At 40.3% G+C, this 23,743-nt stretch overlaps 1 protein-coding gene across 1 annotated transcript in view; it reads left to right on the top strand.

Annotated features, from left to right (window-relative positions):
- Positions 1–23,743, top strand: part of galnt18b (UDP-N-acetyl-alpha-D-galactosamine:polypeptide N-acetylgalactosaminyltransferase 18b) — a 102,664-nt gene that overhangs the window by 18,916 nt on the left and 60,005 nt on the right. Inside the window, exon 2 of the mRNA XM_026167872.1 lies at positions 21,350–21,545. Coding sequence (XP_026023657.1) covers positions 21,350–21,545 — 196 coding nt within the window. The remainder of the gene's footprint in view (positions 1–21,349; positions 21,546–23,743) is intronic.

Below are 23,743 nucleotides of genomic sequence, written 5' to 3'. Positions count from 1 at the left end.
TAGTGACTTGCTTCAATAGCTCCAGCTGTTAGGTGACCTGTTCCATATTCCCATCAAAATTCCCCAAGTGAAAAATCAAGGAGCTCTCTACCTGAATAATTGATAAATACCCCTCACCAGTCGTCAACATAGGGCATGATCAAAAAATAAAACATGAATCAACGATGTCTGTATCTGCTGTCTAAATCCATGTAGACTTCACTGAATATAGAGCAGATATTTCTGTTTCTACGTGCGGTCATTAAGAAAAACCTCTGTACTCTCAGTACAGTATTTTAAATATTCTGTTACTAGTGTGTCAAAATCCTTCACATTTCCCAAGATCTTTCTGCATTCATTAAAAGAAAGTTTTTCACTGATTTGTGCTGGTGTAGTTGAACATTTTTGTACAGCTCTGCTGGAATTAGTTTTATTGCTTATAAGATATTGAATAGTAAAATACTAAAAAGAAGAAATTCTCTGAGAGTCACTGACACACTGATGATTTATTGCTCAGCTATGTCAGTCCTTTGAGAAATAACGTAATGAAAAAACAAAAAGGTACGTAATAAAATTATTGTTGGTTGGTAGATAGATTTTTTTGGTTTTTGACAAATAAAAAATACACACTTTTTGGTTTTTAGCCACACTTATAGCACTGCTGCCAATGTCAGTCAATGATTTGACTTTTTTTGTCTGCACACTTAAAAAGTTAAACAACTGTTGGATAGATTGCTCTGAAATACGTGCTAGATGAATTGTACTTAGTTGGATTGCCAACTGGCTTTTCCTCTTTTGAGCCTTTTGAGTGAGAGGTATTAGTGTAAGGACCAATTTTCCTGTAGAACTTGAATTTGGTTGAAAGCATACCCCAAGAGTTTCTGTGGTTCTAGCAGAGTGTTGGAAAAAAACAGTGTTGGAATATTTCAGTGCATTGTGTGACTTTAAAGAGTCAAATTTCCAGTTAAGGATCAATTTATATCATAAATGAAGCAACTTCAAAATTAAAAAGTAAAACAGTAGTTTAAAAATAAAATCAGACAGGAGTACACAACATTAAAGAACAACGACACATCTCCCCAACTAACCCTCATATTTAACATTTATTTTAACACTTATTTTAAATTAAGTAATTCATATAATTTCAGAATAACCAGAACATTTCATTGCAAATTTTAAATCTGGTAAAATTACATGAATTTTCAAGTTGGGAAGAGACCGCTTGACACTAGCCAAGAGAAAGTGTTTCAATTACTATTCTGAATGATGCTGCAGTTTACGCCATGCATTTGAGCTCATTCTCAGTTCTTTTTATATGTTGCAGGTTTATATGTTCTTATGTTCATACTTTATATATTGTTGCTTTATTCAAAGCATCCTTTCAGGGGTTAGTGTTTGAAACAGGAACATTTCCTGATTTTTCCTTTTTTTTTAAAAACAACAAAAAAAAACCCCACCTTGTAGAGGGGGTTTCTTTTTTTTACATGGGGATGTTTTCTTTTGTTTGTTTTATGAGTTATGAATCATTTTCCAAGATCATTTGTCTTCATAGGGAGATCTTTAGTTATGTAAATGAGCTAGCAAATCTCTATTATTTGATTCTCTGATGTCACATTTGTAGATTTACTGGCTTGATCTATTAGTAAAATGGCTATTTGTATAGCGCTTTTCTAGCCCCTAAGGACCCCAAAGCGCTTTACACAACCAATCATTCACACACTGGTGATGGCAAGCTACATTGTAGCCACAGCCACCCTGATAGAGGCGAGGCTGCCGGACACTGGCGCCACCGGGCCCCTCTGACCACCACCAGTAGGCAACAGGTGAAGTGTCTTGCCCAAGGACACAACGACCAAGACTGTCCAAGCCGGGGCTCGAACCGGCAGCCTTACGATCACAAGGCAAACTCCCAACTCTTGAGCCACGATCGCCCCAGTACTGGTTAACCAAATTAGGGGTGCAGACAACTAACACATCATAGAGCATAAATACATAGCTTATCTCAGGGAACTCATAATATATGCTAAGTGGGGGGACTTTTAATGGCTTGCAGAAGAAAAACACTTCTAGTAGTAAGGAACGTAGCAACAACAATTATTTGCTGTTCTTTCTGTTGCCTCTAAGAGCAGACTTGTCTCTACATTAGTGTTGTAGCAAATTGGGTTAATGGTAAATTATTAGAAAATTAGGTCTTAAAGAAAAAAAAGTGTTTTGTTATACTTTAAAACTTCATTACCAGTGAATAGTTGGTATTGGCTTAAGAAGACAGATGTGCTTTCTGATAGATAAATGGGATACTTCACCCTATATTTTTCCATGCCTTGGGCTACATCAGTTTATTTTTCTGCTCCCAATGCGCTGAAATATTTTCAGATTTATATCCTACAACGATGAGTGCTTTTCTGAGAAGAGTCTACAGCCGAGACTCAGGGAAAACAACCCCTCCCCATAAAGGACGAATGGTGTTAAATGCAGGGCACAGATAAAGATTGCAAGATAGAAAATGAAAAGATACTGTGAAGAAGTTTTTTTTTTTCTCCACACGCTCATTGCTGAGGAAGTCAAATCTGATACGAGGTTATAGAAAAGGCATCTCAGATGACTGAATTTAATGGAATGGCAAATCCAGCTTTTCAAGTTGAGCAGTGAGAATGAGAAATGTGGCTGAGAAGCAAAATGTCCAGAGCTTGACATCAAATAACGCCGGCAGTGTCTCATGATATCTGCTGTTCTTCAAAAGAAGGAAAATATTAGGAGTTACTTTGCTCTGATGTTTTTGGTGTTAATGACATTGAATTTTTACAGGAGACTTCTTCTTCTAAAGGATGAAAAAGCAAAAACAAAGCATCTGTGGCCCTCTGAAGGGCATGGGTGATTTCAGGGCTTTAATGAGGAGAAATGAACAAAAGGAGTAGAGATGACAAAGGCCGCTGCAAGTAAACATGACCCTCCTAAATTCTGTCCCTGCATATCCCCTCTTGGGAGTAAACAATGAAAAAGCTGCTCACCCCTCTCCTGTTTCAAGAGGAAAATGTCAGTGTGACGTGCCAGCTACTGATGCGTCCTAATGAGAGACTCCCACCGCCACTACCACCCTCCCCCCAAGTCAGAGATGCCTATACAGCATCTATACAGTGGCCAACTTAGCCTTTCTGCCAGTAAGTAGACTAATTGGTTATTAACTGTATTTATTGCCAGAAGAGGGGTGAGTTGTGTGAGGAAGGAGTGACAATAAAAGCTGTAACTGGTCTATAAACATGAAAAACTGATCACACTCAACGTGTTTTGCCATAGCATGCATCTTCTTTAGGGTGAGCTTACATAACTGCGCAGGTTGTATCACTTCATTTTACAAGTAATTCACATAGTTCTGAGGATGTTTTCGCACCCATCGTTTGTTTTCTCTGGTCCATATCAGTTGATAAGTAAGTAAACTTTCCCCTGGTTTGAATTCTTTTCAAACAGAGAAGAATCCAAGTGGACTCCAAAGAAACTAAGATTTGCCATTACAAACCACAGGAGAATTTTCAGTCCACTTATTGGTTAGATGTGTCGGGGGACCCTCAATGAACTGAAGAAACATTGTGGGCCAAAATTCATCCCCAACAATTTAAGACAGTGATGAATGATTTCTCATTTCTGCTAACGGTGGTTCTATAAGCCACTGAATCACAGGGTGTAGTTAGTTTTTCACAGGACTTTATTCCTCTTTAACTCAGGCAAACTGCAGAGTCAGGTTATTATTCTATGGAAGTTTGTGATTATAAGTCACAGCTTTTATGTGACGATATTCTTCAGAGATGGTGTTAACAGACAGAAGTTGATTAGTACAGCTTTAAACTCATGCAACATAATTTACAGTTAAATAAATGATGTCATAAAGATGGTGTTACTTTGTAAAGCAGAATTTTTCCAGATGCTTTACAGACCACGGGTCTTGGCTCCAAATTGAATTAATACTGCTAAGGCCAGTTAGCATTGATCACCCTGCAAAAGAGAACAAGTGTTTTAGTTAGCATTTCTTTTGTAAATGCAGACATTCTCCATGTCCTTTTGACAAAACCAATTTAGTTGTTTGTATCGACTAATCCTGCATTCATAATTTGACATTTAAAGCACAAACTGCTACACCAGTGCTGATTTCAGGTAGATCATTGAATCTCGTCTCTGTCTTCCTGCTCATATTTTTTTGCTCACACCCTGTTAACATACGAATTAAAGATAGTGTAACAATAACATAATTGCTACATATATTGATTAACAGCAGCTGCATGAATTCCACATTTAGTCTCAATTCTGGATGAGTCATGAGGTAATTTACAGAAGATCTAAGACTCTTGTGGCCTGGCTCTTTGGGTAGGAGGGGCAGGGCTGTGAAATGGTTTTGAAACAGGCGATGCCAGAATCAATTAAATCTTTGAACTTCTTCTAAACCTGGGAGAGAAACAGAGAAAAGGCGATAAAACTGGATTAATATGTCATTTAGCTTCTGTTAAGCGTCTACCAGCAATGTTTCCTGCTACCTGCAGCTAAAATGGCAAGGGAAGGAAGAGAAAAAAGGTGATTTATAATGAAATCAAAGCATCAGTGACCTTCTTCACATCACTGTCAGATAAGAGCAGTCTTATTTGAACCATATTTCTGAAAGCAGTTGAACTTGTCTCTTCATGCGCTTCCACATCAAGTTAAAATTAAAAATGAGTCATTCTTTGAAGCTACACATTTAGACAAAAGGCGCAAAGGAACAGTGTGTCAGTCTGTAACAAAATGCAAATTACTGTTTTTCTTTGAACGACTCTTATGTGAGTGGAGCAGTGTTACCGTGACTTGCTGTTGGAAACAAAGTAAAAGCAGATAAGATAAGACAGTCAACAGCAAATTATTTATTTAAAGAATCTGTTTCTCTTGCACCCCTCACACTGACTTGAATGTGACCACTGAGTTGCAACCCTGAGGTGCCAACAGAGTTTTAGTGTGAAAATTTTAAAAGGTACTCAGCAAAGTCTGATGTCACCTCACACAGTTCTGAATTGGCAAAGTGAACATGTGCAAGAACACTTTTACTTTCTAACACGGATGCAGTATTTCTACTGTTCAGTCTGCAGTGGTCAGAGGGAAAGATAAGTACAAGGACTGGTCCACTGCTAACCTCTTATAATGCAACTCATCCTCCATTTAGTGTGGGAAAGTCAATTACTGAAAATGGACTTCCTGCATTATGTTTTATTGTGTCTGTGGCTGTTTGTGAAGGATAATGCTGCAGCATTAATGGATTTATTTATTTATATTCCAAATATCCATTCAACCTTACCATGCCTGGGTGGTGACAAGGTGGTTAGCATCACTGCCTCACAGCGAGATAGTAATGGGTTTGAAGCTGCTGACCGGCTGGAGCCTTTCTCCGTGGAGTTTGAAAATTCTCCTTGTGCCTGCTATGGTTCTTCCATGTACTCTAGCTTCCTCCCATAGTTCAAAGACATGAATCTTAGGTTAATTAGTTAATAGCTGGTCTGAGTATGAGCATAATTAGTTGTGCCCGTGTTAGCTCCATGACTGGTGACGTGGCCTGGGTGTACCCTCCTCTCACCCTATGACAACTGGGATAGGCTCCATCGCCACCTGCTATCGTGAACTGGATAAGTGGTTAAGAATAGATGGATGGACTCGGTGTATGAAGAGACATGGATATACAGTAGAAATCTACTTCAAAGGCATCAAAGGTTTTTTGTCAGTACATATGAAATTAGTTCGTTTTTTGACTTTTTTTTATCTATTAGTTGTCTGGCATGTTTTTACTGGATCGGATGATGTGTTGTCTTTCATTTGGGTTTATGGTTCCAGCTTATTTTACAATCCTGGCTCAGACTCAGATTTTTTGCTTTATAGCTAAAAAAGGAAAACGTTTGGAGAATAGACCAAAGAGTGGACCACAATTCCTCCACAGGGGTGTGAAGGACTTATTGCTGCCAAGGGTGACACAACCAGTTATTATGTTAAAGGAGTAGTTACTTTTTCACATGGGGCAAGCTGGTTTGGATCAGTTTTTATATTAATACATTGTCCAATATGGAAAATATTTCAGATCATCAAACCAGTTAAGTGTGACAAATATAGTATAAAACTAGGAAAGCAGGAGGGACGCAAATACTTTTTAACAGCATGTGTGTTTAGAGTTGGGCAATATAGATCAATACCACAATATCCAAGAGTACTTTTACCTATAATCAGTGTGTGTGTGTGTGTGTGTGTGTGTGTGTGTGTGTGTGTGTGTGTGTGTGTGTGTGTGTGTGTGTGTGTGTGTGTGTGTGTGTGTGTGTGTGTGTTCAACTGCAATGTAATATACAGGGTGGGCCATTTATATGGATACACCGTAATAACATGGGAATGGTTGGTGATATTAAAGTCCTGTTTGTGGCACATTAGTATATGTGAGGGGGCAAACTCCTCAAGATGGGTGGTGACCACGGTGGCCACTTAGAAGTCGGCCATCTTGGATACAACTTTTGTTTTTTCAATAGGAAGAGGGCCATGTGACACGTCAAACTTATTGGTAATGTCACAAGACAGGACTTTAAAATCACCATCCATTCCCATTTTATTACGCTGCATCCATATAAATGGCCCACCCTGTATATCACAAAGCTTTTTAAATGCATAAAACAAGTCCTCTGTTCTTCATCTTTAGCAATTTATGAATTTGATTTTCTACATAAGCAGAACAAGATTCTTAAAATCAAAATGCAATATTTAGGCTAATAAACTTTTTTAATGATTTTAATGAAAGCAGCTAGCAAACGTTATTGAATCAGCATTCACTTAATTTAGAATAGTTTAAATGTGTGTGTGTGTGTGTGTGTGTGTGTGTGTGTGTGTGTGTGTGTGTGTGTGTGTGTGTGTGTGTGTGTGTGTGTGTGTGTGTGTGTGTGTGTGTGTGTGTGATCATTCCCTACTATTGTCAAATTGACCTTGAACAGTAAATTTTTTAAAATAAATATTCAGTCTCTTTTAGCACGCAGCTTATCTAGTTTTATAGAAACCGTGTGCCTGAAATCTTCATCTGCCTTTTTCATAAGACTGTAATCGATGTTGTAATCGAAGCTCCTCTCCCTGCTCACGGTCCAAATGAATATACAATGAATATATTGATCGTGTAACGGTGTTTGATGTCTTGGCTTCATACTCCACTCTCATTACGTTGGATGTTAAAATGACAGGATAGGATAAATTGCAGACTCTCTGTTTTAATTGGACGGTATTTTCTAGACAGTGAAATTACAAGAATAGACACAAGACCTTTTGAAAGGCTTGTCTCATGTCTCGGTCAAACAGGGATCACTGATTAAAGCAAAATGTGCACATCAATTTTAGTTTGTAGCAAAACACATTTGAGTTCCTCAGTACCTGCATTAAGAGTTTTGAAGCTTAGATCTCAGTGAGAGTTACATAAATTAGTTTCGAAATAACAGAACTAAAACCCAGAAGTTCATAAATCTGATTTTCATCTTGTTTTTCCCAAAACATTCTACTTAGACCATTAGATTAAAATAATAGACTGAAACTGAAGCACTAACAATATATCCTGAGTAATAAGCTGTAAAAATATGATGACTATAAAGTAGGTTCTTAATATCAGCCATCTTTTTGCTATTTTCTGACTGGACCTGTGGAGGTGGTAAAAAATGTGGTAAAACAGTATATCTTACAAGACTACCAAACTACTATACTATCCCTCGAGACTGCTTGGCAAGCATGTGGCAACCATTGGTCACTAGGGAAAAATTAGTATTGTCCAACTAGTTTCTAGCAGACTGTATGGCAGTTGCTGATTTGTCACTCACTAACTGCTTGCCATGAGGTCATGAAACTGTGAAAATTGCTGTGCAAACCATTGTTTTTCTTCGAGGAAAAAGTGGTATGTAAGAGTAGAATGGAATCGAATAAAATGGAATAGCCTTTTATTGTCATTGTACATGCAAATGATGACTGTCGTAATCTACTTGCAATGAAAGCAAGCAACTTTCGGCAACAATTCACCAACTTAGACATTCACATTACTCACACTCTCATTACACATACATATAGGATCTTGGGGGTGGGCACGATACACGGAGTCCAAAGTACCATCAGGGTGTACACCCCACCCCTGGCATCGTTGCCCACCTCTCAATTTTAAATACACGTAGACATTGAGGGCTAGCAGGAGGGACCATGCGCTTACCTGCTGCTCTCTGGCAGGTAGCTCCATGCCCTCCTGGGTTTTAAATGCACCTTAGAACACACATGCATCAACATTACAATGAGCGGGTGGAGGGAGGTTCGGAGTCTTCTCTCACCCCCGTTCTCTGCGACCTGCTGGAGCGGGGGGGCTAGGACTAGGAGGAGGAGTTGGCCGTCCGACTGCGGTCTGGAGTGTGGAGCCTTCCTGCTGCTGCGGAGTTGGGGCGGTCTGCCTCCCCCCACCGCAGGGAAAAGGGAAACACCACCTGGGTCTGGGTGCAGTTCCCCCCTCCAGGGGCGGGGGCACCTAGACCCGGTTTGTAGAGTACGCTTGGGGAGTGTGATCGTGTGTACAACGTCTCTTTATGTCTGTCTCCACGTTGGTTGAGTGTGGAGTAAGTGCATATGAGAGCATGAGGGTGGGAATGGATGTTTGTATCTGTGTGTGCCTGTATGTCTGTGTCTATATGTCAGGTTGGGTGTCAGGCGCCACCTCTCTGGGGACATCTCAGGCCCTCCAAGGTTTGGAGGCCTATCTCCCCCTACCACCACTTCCCCTGCCAGTGGCGGACCCCCTCAGACATCGGTGCGTTGGTGGTTCTTTGTGTCTGGGGATGGGCGTCCAGGTACACACCGGCTCACTCCTTGGCGGCCGCTTATCGGGGCTTGGGGCCTGGGGGTCGCTCGGGCCACTTCGGAGGTGGGGTGCCCCCGGCCTCTCGGCCTGGGGCTCGGTCACTCAGGCGCAGCTGGCTGCCGGCGGAGCTCACGGGCGCGTCACTGCAACTCCCCCTGGCTTCTGCTCCGCGGCTGCTGAGTGAGCCCTCATCTGGGACTCTCCTCAGCTCTTTCCGGGACAGTGGCGCAGCTGCCCCTCTGTTGGTCTTCCTTGGTCTCTTGTGTTCTGGGGGCCTCTGGATGTCTGGAGTTTTGATCTCCTCCACACCTGCTTCACGCCCTGGAGGACGGGGCTGTGGCCCCCCCACACCCTCTAGCAGATTATTACATGAAGGAACCTTTTAAAAAAACAAAAAACAAGCGCGTCCATGCTCACAGGTGTACACACGGGTGATCACACCCACAAACTACACCCTTTTTGGCTCCTACCTCAAAGCACACTGTGTTCTGTTGATCTTATGTGCTGCACAATAATGTTTAATATTTAGTATTTACTGTCATATTCCCATATATCATTGTGATGCTGTTTATTCTATTACTCTTGTTCTCTTCTGCTTGCTTTCTTTTTTCTTCCTCAGCAGGTGATCCAGGTGATTGATATATGCATTTTTTTTTTCTCTGCCCGTTCTGTTGGTTTTTGTCTTTTGCCCTTCTCCCCCGTCCCTCTTCTCAGCTGTTTCTCTTTCCCTCTTTCTTTCTCCCCTTCTTTCCCCCAGTCAAGTCTGTCCCGTATTCATTAAGTGAAAATAAAATAAACAATAAAAGGTGAATCAAATGGACCATTACGGCAAGGCTGGGATGGTCAGTTTGGTAAAGTAAATCCGTTGGGCATCTTTCTTTGCCTTTAGACAACAATTCTGATGGCAAAAGAGCCAAACGGGACAGGCCAAAAAAAACAAAAAAAAAAAAAAAAAAAATTCACCAACCATTCAGGGAAATACTGGTGCTGTTTAGTTGTTGTTGTTGTTGTTGTTTGAGGCTTAGCAACCATTTACGCAGCAACCTCCACCAGCCACTTGCTGGTTGGGGAACTGGTTCAATAACGTTTTCTAATCGCTTCACTGAAATCATTTCAATGAAATCATAAGGACATTGTGGTGTGGCTTTTTAAACTTCTGTTCTGCTCATTAATTATTAATGATGATTTAGATTTTAAAATCAAAATCATAAACTGATAAAGATGACAGAAGATTTTGCTAACAATCTCGAGCAACCACTCATACAGGCAGGGAATACACATTTTTCCCTAGCGGCCAGAGGTTGCCAGGGTGTAACCAATGGATCGCTAGGCCTATGTGACTGAGGCCCAATATATGACCTCTGCCTCTCATATCGATAACACATCTGTTGGACCTCGTCTGAATAGAGTGTCTATAAGGAAGCTCTTCCCCCTCACTAAACCATAATTACTGTCAGAAATACAAACAGGGATAGCATCCTTTGGGGAAGCTCTTGGACGACTATTTATGAATATGGTGATGATTATCTGTCCCAATTTAAGCCTACTGTCACGTATTAAATAAAGAAAGGATCGAGGATAACCAGTGATGTGATCTCTGAAGATAGTAACCATTATTATCATTACTATAAGAGCTGAAAAAACAAGATTAATTTGATCATTTTTATATATATAATAAATGATATAAGTAATTAGTTTGCTCTGACTTGAGTTGTCTTGACTGGTGTCACACTTAGCATGAGTTTGGTGTTGGCCAGTCTGCTACTTAAAGTGAACAAAAAAGGTCTCTAAAACCCTGAGAAATATACACCATGTATTCATCACAAAACAAAGCTTTTCATCAGTTAAGTTATTTTAGGACTATATAAGGTTAATGAGAATATTCTCCATCCATCCACTCTTGTCCATTTGACAGTTTGCAGGGTCTTAGATATACTAAGTATTTCTTAAAGGACATTTTGTCATCGTATTGATTTGCATTAAATAGTTTCAACAGCCTCGCATTTCTTACCAAGTGTACTGTGTACCTTAGGGTTTGAAGGCGCAGGTAAAAAGCTCCCAGTGTCTGCAAGAGCTTTATCAGAGGTCTACATCTGTACCACTGTGAGTTAGCATTGCACAGAAGGGATTTCTATAAAATGATAATGCTTTGTGTTTGACATTCAAAACATTTTCCCTTCACAAGCATGGGGGCATGAGTAAATATAATTTGATAAAATCTTTGTGCATTGTGGGGTGGTTTCATCACTTTGAACTATCTTTAATGGGATCAAATTGAATAATTTAACACGTACTGCTTTTCCTCCCAAAAATTAGACCATGCAGGACCTGGAGGTTTGTTGTTCTCTTTCAGTGACGTCTTTGTTAACTGTTATCTGTTCCCTAACAACTTTTTTTCTTCTGTTAATGATGAGTGTGTTTTGGTTGTATGTGCATATCTTTTTTCCTCGTCTCTCCTCTGTGACTACGGGAGACGGCCGTAACTCAGTTGCCTTGCTGTGCACGCATTGAAAGCACACTTAGTGTTGCACTCCACACAGGGCTGGAGTGCTTCTGGGAAGCTTAGGGAATACTTTCCCAGTCTACACGCACTATGCACATGCCCTACTCTTTGCCTCAGGTGTTTGGCTGTGCTTTACTTGAATTAGCAGCAGTGTTTGTTGTGCTCAAGAGGAAACCACTCTCCAAACACAAGGTTAAAGTGAGTCACGTGATCTGCTTAATAGAAGAGTCATGTGACACACTTTTAATTGCTTTGGTCTTCGTTTGAACCACTGCAGTAATTGTATTGTGCTATCCTATTTGTCAGATGTGATTATGTAGACGTACTAAAAAACACCAAGTTGCCAAACTCACTCTGTCTAAACAACACCAACCTGCCCTAACAGCTACTTCTGGGATTCACCGCAGAGGAAATCATCTCTGTAGGCTTAATTAATCACCACCACAAGCAGTCAGATGAATGGGCCTTCAGGCATGCTTGCCCAGATTGAAAGACTTGGAGAAGTTTTACGCAGGCCTTAGCCTAACCACAGAGTTCTCTTATCGAGAGCTGAGACACTTCCTCTGTGCTTCACAGCAGTGAAACAACTGTGGGTTGTATGTAAGTTTCACTGCCTCGGGCTTGTATCGTTTTCTGTCTTCTCTCAGCTTGGATGTTGGCTGGCTTTTTGATTTGTAAATGTTTCTCTGAGCATTTTTATAAAATACAGCTACGCCACTGTGATGTATCAAAGATAAATAACTTTGTGTACAATACTGCACCACATTTGATAAATGCAGGAGACATGCAGTCAGCTGGTAGCTTTCTGTGCAGCAAGACAAATACATTCAATCATCAGCTCGTGCTTCAGTGCAATCTATTCCTTGTTACTGCGCACAGTATTTAAAGCATTTAAAGCTCACAGTAGTTGGTACATGTGGACATCACATTTTGGGTTGTCTAGACCAAAATATTAAATTTTGCTTTAGAAAGGGCCTGATATCCACTTACGGGGACATTATACTGCCACTGTTCTATTGAAATTTTAAACAAATATCCTCATATGTGCATCTCATTTTCGTCAGGAACAAAAATCAGGTAAAAAAAAAATTCTGGAAATTCTTTATTTTTACATTCATCGGGTCCCAATCAGCCCAAATAGCAAAGAGAAATTAAAAATGCATGCCGTGGAAGAGTTCGGGTCTTACGAGGTTAAAATAGAATAAATATTAAAATGACCTACAGGTTAGATTAGTTACAGGTAATTCCATCTGGACTCAATGCCTCATTTACATTTATAATTTGCATGTTAGGATTTTTAACCTAAAAGTGAAATTTCCTCCATATTTCTCTGCAATATTTTTGCACAGAGTAATTTTCAGAACAAGATTGACTGCATAACGCAAGACTGCATTATCACATTTACATGCATTTGTTAGCAAACAGTACATTTACACACCAGGAATTACACAAAACAAGATAATTCATTTGGAATTGTATTTCTTGCCCAGTGATGAATATATGAGTGTAATGTTTGCTTTGTTCATCTCTAATTCTGCCTCTATCCTCCAAATTCTCCAATGTTTACTAGCTTGTCAGCTTTGTCTGTACTGCCTGCTGTTTATTGTTGGGCTAACACACCATGTGCTTGTGGAGTTTTAAAATTTCTTATTTGTAAAAAGAGATATTAAGCTGAAACAGAAATATTCTAAGATGCCCAGAGGCTATTTAAAGAAATTTTTAAGAGACCATTTTAAGGTCAGACTCAGGGTCGAGGTACAAAACTATGATTATGTCCTCATGATAAGCAAATATGTACAGGATAGAAACTGTGTTTTAATTTAACGGAGTATAAACTTTGTAGGTTTTTTTTCCTTTCAAAGCACAGTAGTATTATCTCCTGCCTTTTCAGAAGAAGTTTTTCGTTCTGTTCATAATGTAATCCTGTTACACCTGCTTCCCCTTCATATTGTTGTATTTAATCTGCTCATGAATATTATTGTCTGTAACCTGTCTTTTGTATGCAGTCTCAGTGAGGAGTCACCCCTCACTTCTCTTTGGGTATTTGAGAGTTCTTAGTTTATTTTGCTCACGTTTTATTGGTAAAAACAAATAATAATAGTCTTCAGTTAATAGAATACTGTAGCTGTATTAAAACAGCTTAAAATGAATAAATCTGAACTTTGAAAATGTAATTAAATGACGAAATTATTTTTGTCACTCTTCTACTAAACAGCTTTTTTTTTTAATAACCATACATAAATGTTTACGTATGGTAGGATGTGAATTATCCCTGATAGCTGCAGTATTTCAGCAGGGAGCTGAAATACTGAAGGTTTATAATGGAAATTGTCTCTTTTTTATTGTTCTATAGTTTCGCTATGCTGCAGGGCACTGATGCCTTCTCTTAATGAAATTATTAACACATGATACGCCAGAACCTCTTTTCATTAGATTTCATTTCCTGCTGATGAGGCCATTTTAATTTACAATATGTTATTATTAACCATGACACAGAGGTAATTTTTTATAACGTTAATTATTTTCTGACTATTTTTTCCCGCCTCTAGAGTCCCTCTGTTTGCAATCACGTTTTCTTAATATTACTAACAGCCTCAGTTTTCAGACCTGTTGCACACTATTCACTGAAATGAAAAAAGTGTTTTAATAAGTGTATTAATAAGCATCACAGAAAATATTTTGGGATTAGATATTGCAAGTATAATTGTAAGTGTTGTAAGTATTGCAAGTATTGAAAACTTTTATTGTGTCTCTTTTGAGATTACATCACTTCATTTTAAATTTTTTATGCGCTTTATTTGCTGTATTTTTGGTGATCGACCCTCTTATGGATAAATCACACTCACACTGTTAAACACACTCAAAAGTTTACCTCTTAAGTTCATTAATGTCTCTTGGAAGCTTTTACAAAAGGTTTAAATGATGCTACCATTGCTTTATGGAGTCTGGTCATGAAGTGAGTCTATCAACATGGACCGAAAGCTGTAATGTCGCATTCGTCAAAACTTAAATGTCTCTAAGCTCTCAGTGCAGTCACCGTGTTGAATTTTTCTGCTGTCAGCCTTTTAAACACAGTCCTTTTACAGTCTCATGTAGTGTAAGAACACAGTAGGATCATATTTTCCAAGAAGGATCACACAATACCAAGTGATTAACTATTAAAGAAAGGTAAAAAGTGTACTGGGCACAACTAACAAGGTGCCGACTCCCTCCAGCAGCAAAGGAACGTAATCCATTAAACGACACCGCCCTGAAGACTCACCACAGCCAGCTTCTCCACAGTACAGCAACATTGTTGACATTTTGGCGTCCACTGTTTAAAAAAGCTGTCCAGCTTAGACGTACGCCTGGCCCTCCTGGAAATCCTGCATAAAGATTTTCAGGCACTGTGCGAGTCGGTGGAGTTCAGCCAGCAGCAGGTGGAAACACTGGCTGCTGAAAATGCCACCCTCAAAGAGTTGGTGAATTCCTAATTGAAAGAATGACCCAACTCTCAGAAGAAAAGAAAAAAAATCAAGGAAACTGTCATCAGGTTCCAGGCCGGCAACATGAGGGACAACTTGGTGTTTTCAGGAATACCAGAGAAGGCAGAAGAAGACCCGGAAACAACAGTGAGTCATTTCTTCCACTCACCAGAAACCTGGAGGATGTAGTTAAAAACATCAGCTTCCCTCGTGTCCATTGTTTGGGAAATCGATGAGCTGATCGTTCTTGGCCAAATTTGAACACTTAAAAAAATACGAACTGGTGAAGAGCCACAGCCAGGAGCTAAGAGGAACAGACTTCAACAACTAGTTTTCCAAAGACATCCTGGAATGACACAAGGTTCTGTTAGAGATCTGAAAGAAATTCATCCAAGAAGGCTCTCGAGCTTTCATCACTGATAAACTGTGTGTCAACAGCCAGCTTTATTGCGATCATAACACCACGCCAGGTGACCTGGATCTACACAAACGTCACTTTCTGCTTTTCCCTTCTCACTTTCCTTTCCCACTAACAGACATGTCTACGTAGAACAAATATTGCTGGTTTAATCATCTTATCCTGTAATTTTTCTTTTTTTGTCATTTTTTTCTTTTTTTTTGTCATTATGTGTTAGCCCTGCGACAGACCATCCATCCATCCATGGGGATGGTTCGTTGATTTAGGTTACTCAAAATGGTTCTTGGGTGGCTGCATTAACTTATTTCCCTTGTCACCATTCATATCTTTTCTCTTCTCCCTCAGCACTCAGCATTATGTATGCTTTGCCTGAATGCTGGAATTTACCACATAAACGTAAACATCACAACAACAAATAAATAAATATTTTAAAGACTTCATCACAGATTAATCCTTCTGAATTTCTGCTATATCAGAATATAAAATAAATATTTAAAAAATATATAAATAAATATTTTAAAATATAAAAAAAATATTTGTATTTTTATTGAGCCAGTAGTGGTAGCAATCTGACAAAATATAGCTATCAAACCAGTTCAAATTGAAAATACAGACCATAAGATAAGCCTGCATGCCGATGATATATTACTTTTCCTTAGGAACTCACAAACCTCTCTCAGAAAGACGATCACACTTATAGATAAGTTCTTATCCATATCATACTATTCCATCAGCAGTTTTGCCTCTGAATTGCAATTTGAAAAACACCACCACCCCAATACAGTCAGGTAATATTAGATATCTAGGTATATATGTTTCTGCCAGGCGCCTCTCAGTTGCCACCATGAAAATTATGATTTTGCCAAAAATAAACAATTTTTTCTCAGTTATCCCTAATAAATCCCTTGGTTTACTTGGTTTAAATCACTAGACTCCGTGGAAAAGTAAAAATCTCTAATTTGCCTTTCATAAGCTCCAGTATTAAGCATCAAAACTGCTTTAAAAGCCTTAACATAAAAATCTTTCTGACAGCCTGGTGGGACATCTTAAAAATAACTAAATGTTCATTTTTCCCATTTAAACTAACACACATTTGGAACAATCCAGATATCTGTCAGGAAAAGAAAATACTAAAGTTTGCATCGTGGCATGAGAAAGGGATAAAAAATCTTGAACATGTTATATGGAAAATCTTATGGGCCTTAAACACTCAAACATATGCACCCACTGCAAAGAGAACTCTGCTGAGAACTGTATGCATGATATATGGTCCTACACACCTGTCCAGAGGTTCTGGCAGAGGCAGGAAAGCTCGCCTCTTCTGGGTGGGTCCAGGTGCACGACCTGGGGCCCTGGGATTGTAGGTAGCAGACAGTAGGTGCTGCAAGCCATCCCCTCTTTTCAAGGATAATCGTTCACAGTGGACACAATGGGTGACGCTGTGGAGCCCATGGCACATCCTTGTTTTTTGTCTGTAGAAACCCTCACTGTATTTAAAATATGTGGTGGTAAGGCAGTGCTCTAACAGTGGGCAAATCTGATCAGGGCCAAAGCTGGTTCTGTCTTTTAAGGAGCTGTCTTGCTTTAGTCATTTTCTGACAGTCTCCACTGCCTCAGTTGTATATCTGCAAGTAACGAGTGAAACCACATCAAAGGACACTATGGTTTCTTCTGGATCCAGTATAACCCACATAGCAAGCAGGTCTGGCCCGGATCTGGTACCAAGCCGGCACTGCTGGCTGACTTCTGGCATGATAAGACGTATGTCATCCACATATGGGCCAGGCCTGGCATAGATGGTACTGCCTATGTGATGGCATGCCATATCTGGCTCGATTGCGGTTTGGTTTATGTGGCCCAGGCCTATAGAAAACAGGTCTGGCCCGGATCTGGCATCAAGCGTCATATAACGTGCGGAGGGCGGTGAAAGAGGCGAAGCAGCGCTACGGGAGGAAACTAGAGTCACAACTCCAACAGAGTGACTCTAGGAGCCTGTGGCGGGGACTAAGGACAATAACGGACTATAAAGCACCAACAACCGGTATGACGAACGCGGCCGTGACTTTGGCAGACGAGCTGAACACTTTCTATGCTCGCTTCGAGGCTGCAGCTAAGGTCTCCAACAATGCTAGTGTTAGCGGCGCTAACGGCTGCAGACAGGAAGACACTGCCAGCACCGGAAACGTGCTCGTCATCTCCGAGCATGAAGTAAGGAGAGCCTTCAAGAGAGTGAACACCAGGAAAGCAGCAGGACCAGACGGCATCCCAGGTCGTATCCTAAGAGACTGCGCATACCAGCTAGCTCCTGTGTTCACTGAGATATTCAACATCTCTCTATCTCAGTCGGTGATCCCCACATGCTTCAAAGAGTCCATCATTGTTCCTGTCCCGAAGAAACCCCACCCTGCTTCTCTCAATGACTATCGCCCTGTAGCCCTCACCTCAGTAGTGATGAAGTGCTTTGAACGCCTGGTCAGAGACTTCATCATTTCTTCACTACCAGACACACTGGACCCACTACAGTTCGCTTACCGTCCAAATCGTTCCACAGACGATGCCATCTCTCATCTCCTCCACACATCACTCACTCACTTGGACACTAGAAGGGGGAATTATGTTAAAATGCTCTTCATAGACTACAGCTCTGCATTTAATACCATAATTCCCTCCACACTCACCACCAAGCTGGAGCATCTGGGACTCAGCTCATCTATGTGTCAGTGGATCTCCAACTTCCTAACTGGCAGACCACAGGCAGTAAGGATGGGCAGACATGTCTCAGCCTCCACCACTCTCAGCACTGGAGCCCCCCAGGGGTGTGTTCTGAGCCCCCTGCTGTACTCTTTGTACACATATGACTGTGTGGCCACTACCAGCTCCACCACCATCATCAAGTTTGCTGACGACACCGTCGTGGTGGGCCTGATCTCTGATAACAACGAGACGGCCTACCTGAAGGAGATTAGGAATCTGGAGAACTGGTGCCAGAGGAACAACCTCCTTCTAAACGTCAGTAAGACAAAGGAGCTGATAGTGGACTTCAGCACTAAGCAGGAGAGGAACTACCAGACCCCCGTCATCAACGAGTGCCCAGTGGAGAGAGTGGACAGCTTCAAATACCTCGGAGTTCACATCACGCAGGACCTGTCATGGATTGAACCACTAACCACGGTGTCACATCAACACCGTGGTGAAAAAGGCCCGACAGCGTCTCTACCACCTCAGACGCTTGAGAGACTTCCAACTGCCCTCCAAGGTGCTCAGGAACTTTTACTCGTGCACCATAGAGAGCATCCTGGCGGGAAACATCTTAACCTGGTTCGGGAACAGCACCATGCAGGACAGACGAGCTCTACAGAGGGTTGTGCAATCAGCTGAGCGCACCATCCGCTCCGAGCTCCCTGACCTGCACTCAATCTACAGCAGGCGGTGCTGGACCAAGGCCAGGAAGATCGTGAAGGACCTCAGCCATCCCAACAACAGACTGTTCTCTCTGTTGAGGTCAGGAAAGCGATTCCGCTCCCTGAAGACCAACACAGAGAGACTGAGGAGGAGCTTCTTCCCGCAGGCGATACGGTCTCTCAATCACACCACCACACAGTACTGACCCACACATACAGTTCTTACACACACACTGGACTTTCTGGACTTTGGTTTTGCACAACACTGGTCACTATATTCTTCATTTCCGGTTAATACTTGTACAGCTGCTGTTATTGTGTATATATTTATTTATATTTAGATTTCTTCATACATTCTTATATAGTTCTATATTGTGTATTGTGTATTTTGTTGTACAGTTATTTTATTTTCAACTTTAATTTATATATTTTATCTTATTCTTCCCAGTTAAATTTACCCTTCATTCTAATTTGTGTTGTACAGTTATTTCATTTTTAACCTTAATTTATATTTTATTCCTTCCTAGTTAAATTTACACTTTTTAATTTTTCATATTTATTTCCTATCTTATTCATAGCCTTTCCTTTTTTGTTTTCTTTAGGTCACGAGCAGTTGTCCAAGCATTTCACTACATATCGTACTGTGTATGACTGTGTACGTGACAAATAAAATTTGAATTTGAATTTGAATTTGAAGCTGGCACTTCTGACTGACCGGTGTCATGGCAGAGTGTATGTCAACCAGATGTGGGCCAGGTCTGGCAATGATGGCACTATTTATGTTCCTGTTTTCCTATTTTAGTTAGAAGACCCAAATGCCATGTTGCAATACTATACTGCTATGGTAGCCAACATTTCAAATGCAGGTTTGACAGGTTTGTGAGTGTACACTTTATCCAAAACCTAGTCATGGTTTACTCATCTTTGCCAGTGGGTGGCTGTAGCTCAAGAGGTAGAGCAGGTCACCTACTGATCAGAAGGTTAGTGGTTCAATCCTTGGCTCCTCCAGTCTGCATGTCAAGAGTGTGAATGTAGTTAGGAAGCACTGAGTTTGGAGAAATTGTGTAAATGTGGCATGTCGTATAAAGTACTTTGGGTAATCCGGGACACTAGAAAAGCGCTATATAATAATCAGATCATTCACTGTCTGAATAGAGCTTCGTCATGTTACGTTTGCACTGTTTTGCATGTTCTGACACATGTTGTTATTACATGGCTTGATAAGGCACACATTAGGCTGACATCTGGGGCCAACTTACAACTTACACATGGCCCACATACCGCAAAGAATGACGGGCCTTTGGTGGCCCAGATCAGGTTTGCCAGAGGTAGTTCACACATGGGCCAGCAGCAGACACACTGATGGTCCTGTGCTGGCCCATGTATGGGCCAGATCCGGGCCATACAATTTTGCTATGTGGGAAGTTTCTGGACCTTGTTGGTGAAGTCAGTGGAGTTTTTGATGTGATGGGGTGCGTTCCCCAGAAGGGGAGCTAGGATGTTGGCGAGGTTCTTGGAAATGTTGTAGGCAGCTGAATTTATACTGCTAACTGTTTATACTGTCTGAGTGGGACTCCATCTTGGCGGATCTTCGGAGGTCCCACCCACACACCTAACACCCACTCACATCTTGCGTAATTTGATCTCAATAAGTCACATGATGGCAAGGTCTCACAGTAGTTTCGCCCGAAACCTTCTGCTGATAATGACCCACACAATTTTTTAACCCATATGATGATGCACATGATAAATAGTGGGTCAATGAACCTCTTAAGGGACAACTCCCACTAAGGCTTAAATACCTGGGACTTTCCACCATTTGGTCTTAGAACTGAGAGGTGAAACGTCTTCAAGAAACTTAAAGAAGTCCAGTCAATTTTCTTTGCAAGCTCTTTAGATTACTGTGACCTGGATGACTTAGAGCCTACACATACATTGTTGCTTTATGTACCTGTGCATTTTCGAATGTTTGCATTCCAGGTGTTGTATGTTTTTTGTTTTTTTTACAGGTGCAGCAGCTGGCAATACATTGTGCATTTCTAGTTGATCTTCATCCTTTCATTATGTCTTCCCCAACCCCTCCTCTTTTTTTTTTGCCTGTCCTGCCTTAAACATTGTCATACTGTATACCACATATAATGTAATAACTGAAATAACAGAAATAGAAATAAAGAAATAAACAGATAAACCATGAACAAGAGGAGCCTATAGAGAATTTATAGAGCTGGTCTTGGAAAAGCAAAATGTGTTTGGCACAGCAGTGCATATAATTCTGATTGATAAAACTGCCAGACAGGACAGGATTTAAAAGGAAAGGGAGAAAAAACTATGAAAGAAAGGTTGTGTCTGTTGCTGTAGGCAAATTGGTTTCACTTTGTCCTGTCTGTGTAGGTCAAACAGCAAAGTCAGCTACAGCGCAGCTCAGCAACTGCTGGGACAAACTGAATCTTTTTCTCGTGTTCAAGGACATGACAGAGCTTCTCATCAGCAGCATGAACTCTAGCATTTCTGTTGAAGGACACTCAGCCAGTCTTTTTAAATAACAGTTCACCCCCATCTGCAAACATACATTACAACACAAGGAAAACAACATTAATCATAGGGATTATATTAGCTTATCGTTTTTTCACTGTTCCTTAAATATCCAGTTATGCAAACCTCACAGGTAGGTTGACAAGTTGGAGTGGAGTAGACAAATATTTATGTTATTTGTCTTTCTATCCCTCATAGAGACTCCAGGGAAGGACGACGATGGTCAGCCGGATACATCATTCTCTGACTCGTCACTGTTTGCTCACTGGGGTCAAGAGCTCAGTCCAGACAACCGGCGAGTGGCTCTGAAGCAGTTCCAGTACTATGGATATAATACCTACCTCAGTGATCGTCTCTCTTTAGACAGGCCAATAGCAGACCTCAGGCCTGATGGGTAAGACTGGTACAAGACTGGTTTCCTTCCCACTGTTGCCAAAGTGCTTGCTCATAGGGGGTCATATGATTGTTGGGTTTTTCTCTGTATCTATGACTTGTGTTGTGATTTGGCGCTATATAAATAAAATTGAATTGAATTGAATTGAATTACAAAAATGTTCAAACACTGCAATGAGATGCATTGAATTAGATGTAGCATGCAATAACATATTTAAAAAAATATGTATGCATGTATGTATGATACACATTTTACATGTATCAACGATGAAGGCAACTTATCACATTAATGAGTATGGGTGCAAACTAATGGGGCACACAATGTAGATCCTGGGGGCTTCTTTATTTATACAAAGGGAAACACAAAATCCAGGTGACAGGTTCTTGAGACAGGTACATTTATCCTAAAATGTAACACAATGAGTTTTTCTCACTAATTCTTTGCAACTTTTCACATGTAACAATTATGATACGTGTGATACATACACAGTTATGATGTCTATTTACCGGTCACTTTAGTAGGTACACCTTGCTAATACTGGGTTGGACCATCTTTTGCCATAAGAACTGGCTTAATTCTTTATGGCATTCCAGCACATTCCACACATTACAGTGAACTCGCTTTCATGTTCAAGAAACTAATTTGAATTCACTTTGAACACGGTTGGCTTTCCTGCTGTGAGCAGCCATCAGAAAACTGTACTGTGGTCACACTGCAGTCATAAAGAGATAGATGTGGTCAGCAACAATACTCAGGCTGTGGAGTTTAAATCATTCTCAGTTAATGCTAAGGGGCCCTAAGTGTGCCAAGAAAATATCTTCCACATTATTACACCACCAAAATCAGCCTGAAGGCAGAATGGATCTATGCCTTCATGTTTTTATGCCAAATTCTGACTCTATTGTGCAAATGTCATACCAGTCAGCCTTTTTCTGTTGTCCAGTTGTAGTGAGCTTGGGTATATTGTAGCCTCACTTTCCTGTTTTTAGCTGACAAGAGTGGCTCTCTTTCTGGTCTCTGCTGCTGTAGAACATCTGCTTCAAGGTTAGACATGTGCATTCAGAGATGCTCTTCTGCATATCTTGGTTTTAAATTAATGTTTTTTTGAGTTATTGTTGTGTTCTCTTTTTTAGCTACTGATACAGGGTTTAATTAAGCTATTTGCAAAAAAATAGACTCCAATGAGTCATCATAGCAGAACAGAATCCTAGCAGTGATAGAAATTCAGACAGGACTAGGCTTGGTGGCATCGAAGGTCAGGGTAAGAGACAGAGACGGGGAGGAGTCTGAACAGTAGAATGACAAAAGAGCAGTAAGAAAGCAGAATAGAGGCTGATTGGCAGTGATGTGGATGATTTGGTTAATTAACCAAACAAAAGATATGTTTACATGTGTGCATTATGTCTATAAATTTGTACATGCATTTATATTAATATATTGGCCCTTGAAATGTAATAGCTTAGAGTTATTTGTGAGAGATTACTGCTCATATGTAAAACTTCCGGCACATTCAAAACAGTTCCCACATACAGGAATCCCTTTTGTGGGATAAATTTTAGGAATTCTATTTTAGCTTTTTTATTAAAACTGAATGAAAACAAGAAGTACGGGCAATGTCATCTTAAAATTTATTTAAAAACTACAAAAAAATACTTCCTAATTAAAGAAACACAAACACAAAACATAAGTGCTCACAACTTGCATATTGACCGGTTATCTGGTAATTGTAGTGCAGCTTAATGAAGAGATTAATAAAATACTAGAATTTCACTCATTAAAACTGGAGCGCAGATGTATTGGACAGGTTGTACCACAGAGTAGATACAACACCACAAACACAGAGGTCAAATTCACCCATCAGTCAAAGCAGTCAGAATAACCACACCCCTATCTTGAAGCCTTAATATTAATACTACTTATTAATCGCTTAATATTAATATAACTTTTGATATTAAGTGAACTAAAATGTTCCCTTTCATACTTTCATAGTTGTTATGAAAGTATGAAGGGGAAAATTAAAGGCCCATTTTCTTCAGGCAGTTATTTTTACTTTGAAGTTGGGGGTTTTGATATTGGAGTTTTTGGGGATTGATTCATATTTGGAAGCTTTGAAGGAGCTTAAATTAGCACTTTGTCTTTAGCTTCCTTTATAAGCCCTGGAGGTTGCAGCTTGGCAGTGAAAAGTAAATGGAGTCATC

Source organism: Astatotilapia calliptera, chromosome 1, assembly GCF_900246225.1.
Source record: "Astatotilapia calliptera chromosome 1, fAstCal1.2, whole genome shotgun sequence".
NCBI lineage: Eukaryota > Metazoa > Chordata > Actinopteri > Cichliformes > Cichlidae > Astatotilapia > Astatotilapia calliptera.
Note: the sequence above shows the minus strand (reverse complement) of the source record. Positions and strands in the feature narration are given on the sequence as shown.